The sequence below is a fragment of the Sphaeroforma arctica genome (assembly GCF_001186125.1).
Source record: "Sphaeroforma arctica JP610 unplaced genomic scaffold supercont1.3409, whole genome shotgun sequence".
NCBI classification, from domain to species: Eukaryota; class Ichthyosporea; order Ichthyophonida; genus Sphaeroforma; species Sphaeroforma arctica.
This window is the reverse complement of record NW_014037149.1, coordinates 1-3,492: the sequence shown is the minus strand read 5'-3', so window position 1 is coordinate 3,492 and position 3,492 is coordinate 1. Positions and strand designations below refer to the sequence as shown.

The 3,492-nt window shown below is 39.9% G+C and overlaps 2 protein-coding genes across 2 annotated transcripts; both read left to right on the top strand.

Moving 5' to 3' along the window:
* Positions 1–145: 145 nt before the first annotated feature.
* SARC_13543 (hypothetical protein) lies at positions 146–1,033 on the top strand (the record flags this gene model as incomplete). The annotated part of the gene is made up of 2 exons (XM_014292327.1): positions 146–234; positions 927–1,033. Coding segments are annotated over 2 exons (196 nt in total), but the record flags the coding sequence as incomplete, so codon positions are not given.
* Positions 1,034–2,133: 1,100 nt separating this feature from the next.
* On the top strand, positions 2,134–3,010 carry SARC_13542 (hypothetical protein; the record flags this gene model as incomplete). The annotated part of the gene is made up of 3 exons (XM_014292326.1): positions 2,134–2,149; positions 2,386–2,603; positions 2,913–3,010. Coding segments are annotated over 3 exons (332 nt in total), but the record flags the coding sequence as incomplete, so codon positions are not given.
* Positions 3,011–3,492: the final 482 nt, after the last annotated feature.

Here is a 3,492-nt window from a genome sequence, read left to right as displayed (position 1 = left end):
ATTTAGGTATGTATGTATGTAACCAAGTATCTATGGATCTATATATATATAAATATATATATAATTAACATATCTATTCATCTACATATCTATTCATTTACATACCCCGCCCATCGTGATCTCGTCTATATTTTCGTACTACTAGGGAGAGCGCCTGTCTGAGAGAGGGCTTGATCACAGCTTTGTATCTGGAATGAAGAATCGCAGTGAGAGCATGAAGAATCGATCAATGAGGTATGGGTGGAGGTGCAAACGATTTCTACCGAATATCTCGTTTCAGAATGAGTCGCCTTCTTCTGTGAATGAAGAAGTTGATAGTGTGATGGGGGCGATGGGAGTACAAGTACTGCATAGTGCCCACGCGAGCGAATCTGCAGATGCTGTATGCGTTGATGGTCTATCACTGAATACGTTGACATATCATGTGTCAATTGTTATATACTACTTGCAGTTTTCTATATAGTTGTGCGTTGCTCTTATGTTTCTGACATGCGTTGAGTGCACACATATGCGTTTGTTCCCATACATACACTCATTGTGAGTTCCTATATACTTGTACCTTTTTCTGGTTGGGGTTGGTTTGGTATGTTTCGTTTTGTTTGGGGTTGTTTCGCTGAATTTGCCGCCGAATGGTTCGTTGACACCATTTGCCTGTTGTCAACGTACCAAATGTTCGTACTGCTTTGACCACTGGCGGGACTTCTTAACTCTGTGTCTTACTTTCTATCCACGTTCTCGTGTATGCAGGAGTGTGATGGGCTTCTTAACTCTGTGTCTTACTTTCTATCCAATAGCAAGTAGAAAGGTGTCTTATCGCATAGGTCCATGACGTAAGTACACACGTCTTCTGGGGTTGTCGTGTGTATAGTTTTTCAGAGGTTGTATTGTGTATAGTTTAAAGTCATCGCTCATTCTTTCGTATGCAGGAGCGTGATCCCTGAGCAAACTATCGGCCAGAAGTACTTTGAGGCGTACACCTTCCAGCACAACCGCATCTTCTACTCTCACATATCCGGGTTTCGCCAGCATGCAAGTGTGTTTTAGGGTTTAGGGTTTAGGGGTTTTTATTGTCTGACGCACCCGCAAATTCAGATCAAACATGAGCCGATGAACAAAAGCGCGTGCTATTTGTGTGTGCTTCATCCTGCTGCTGTGCCGGTCATGTGTCAACTGAGAGTCTTCTACGTATACGTCTTACGTACGTCTTGTACAAGTCATATATATCTCATACAAAATTCCTTTACCAGTCATATATGTCTCGTACATAAGTCTTGTATGAGTCATTTATGAGTCATGCACATGTCTTGTATGTGTCTCGTATGTGCCTTCTATAGCACACAGAAGTCCTAAAGTGTTATAGAAGTCTTCTATAAGTCGTCTATAAGTCATGCATGAGTGTATCCTGTTTGTTCATATATTGAAGATCCGGGACCTATGGACGAGGAAAACTGTAGTCTTATATGAGTGTATCGTGGTTATTCATATATTGAAGATCCTGGACCTACGGACGTGAAAAACTATTCGCATATCTAACGGTAGGAGCACACCCTCATATAGAAACCCTCATATAGAAACCATGTCGAAAGCAATGCTTACTACACTAATGTATTGGCACGCATTTGATTTTTGCCACGTACGCTCTAGATCTTAATGGACTTGTACAGCAATGTCAACAAATTTATTGACACGTATACATTTACCTGCAAAATATCTATTGCCACATATAAATATACCTACAACAAATCTGATGACATTTATACATTTACCTACAAAATATATATTGCCACATATACATATACCTACAACAAATCTGATGACACATATACACTTACCTACAAAATATATATTGCCACATATACATATACCTACAAAAAATATGTTGACACATATACTTTAAACTACAAAATATCTATTGACACATATACATATACCTACAACAAATCTGACAACACGTATACATTTACCTACAAATATATATTGTCACATATAAATATACCTACAACAAATCAGTTGACACGTATACTTTTACCTACAACAAATCTGTTGAAATGTACACATTTAGCTACAAAATATTTATCGATACATATACATTTACATACAATAAGTCTGGTGGCACGTATACATTTCCCTACAATGAATCTGTTGACAGGTAAGTATTTGCCCACACAAAATCTGTTGACACGTATACATTAACCTACAACAATTCTATGGACATATATGCATATACCTACCACAATTCTATTGACAAATATATATCCACCCACTTGCTAATTGTTTGCTCTGCTCTGTGGTGCGTTCCTGAACCCCAGCTTGTAGTCCGGTGCTTCTGATTTCTATTCATATACTCCACCGTGACGGGAAATTCCATTCGCATTCCGGAGTCAGATCTACTCCAGAGCACTCGAAGGAGTAACGGCGGAGTAAACGAGCTGGTGACGCATATATTTTCGCGGCGCCCGCAGACTACACAACACCGCGCACGCCTATCCGCTGCACAACGCGAAAGTGTACCGAACTTCTTACAGCTGCTGAAACAGTTTGATACCGTCCGCACCCATCGACTGCTAGAACGTCACTGTCCTGATATCCTCAACAACACAATGGTATGCGTAGGCGGGGGCGTATAGATATGTATTGGTTTTGAGTTTATGTATTGGTTATGAGTTTATGTATTGGTTATGAGTCTATTTATTGGTTATGAGTTTATGTACTGGTTGTGAGTTAACGTGTTGGTTACGAGTTTATATATACTTCATATTCAGGTGCGCTGCTCATGAATCCCATATAACTAAATCTTTGTGTCGAGTTAATACGTAAATTCACAATCTATATACGCATACCTTACCCTACCACACTAAGCAACCATTCTACATGGACCTTCTCATTTGCGTACCATCCCATTGGTCGCTCAGCAAAACGCAGTGACTGCAGATGAGTGTGACCAGCGTAACAATGGCATTGCTGCTGGTGCAGGCCATGGACAGCCTGAGAACGACAGTCTGTGTCCACGGTGAGTGTTACTGTGATTTTTACTATAGTAGGTGAATGTTACTGTGATTGCTTTTATAGTAGGTGAGTGTTACTGTGATGGATACTATAGTAGATGAGCGTTACTGTGATAGCTTTTATAGTAGGTGAGTGTAACTGTAAATGTTACTATAGTACGTGAGTGTTACTGTGATTGCTACAACAGTAGGTGAGCGACACTGTGATGGTTACGATAATAGGCGAGTGTTACTGTGATTGCTTTTATAGTAGTTGAGTCTAACGGTGATTGCTACTATAGTAGGTGAGTGTTACTGTGATGGCTACTATAGTAGGTGAGTGTTACTGTGATTGCTACTATAGTAGATGAGTGTTACTGTGACTTCTACTATAGTAGGTGAGTGTTACTGTGATGTCTACTATAGTAGGTGAGTGTTACTGTGATGTCTACTATAGTAGGTGAGTGTTACTGTGATGGCTACTATGTAGGTGAGTGTTAACTGTGAT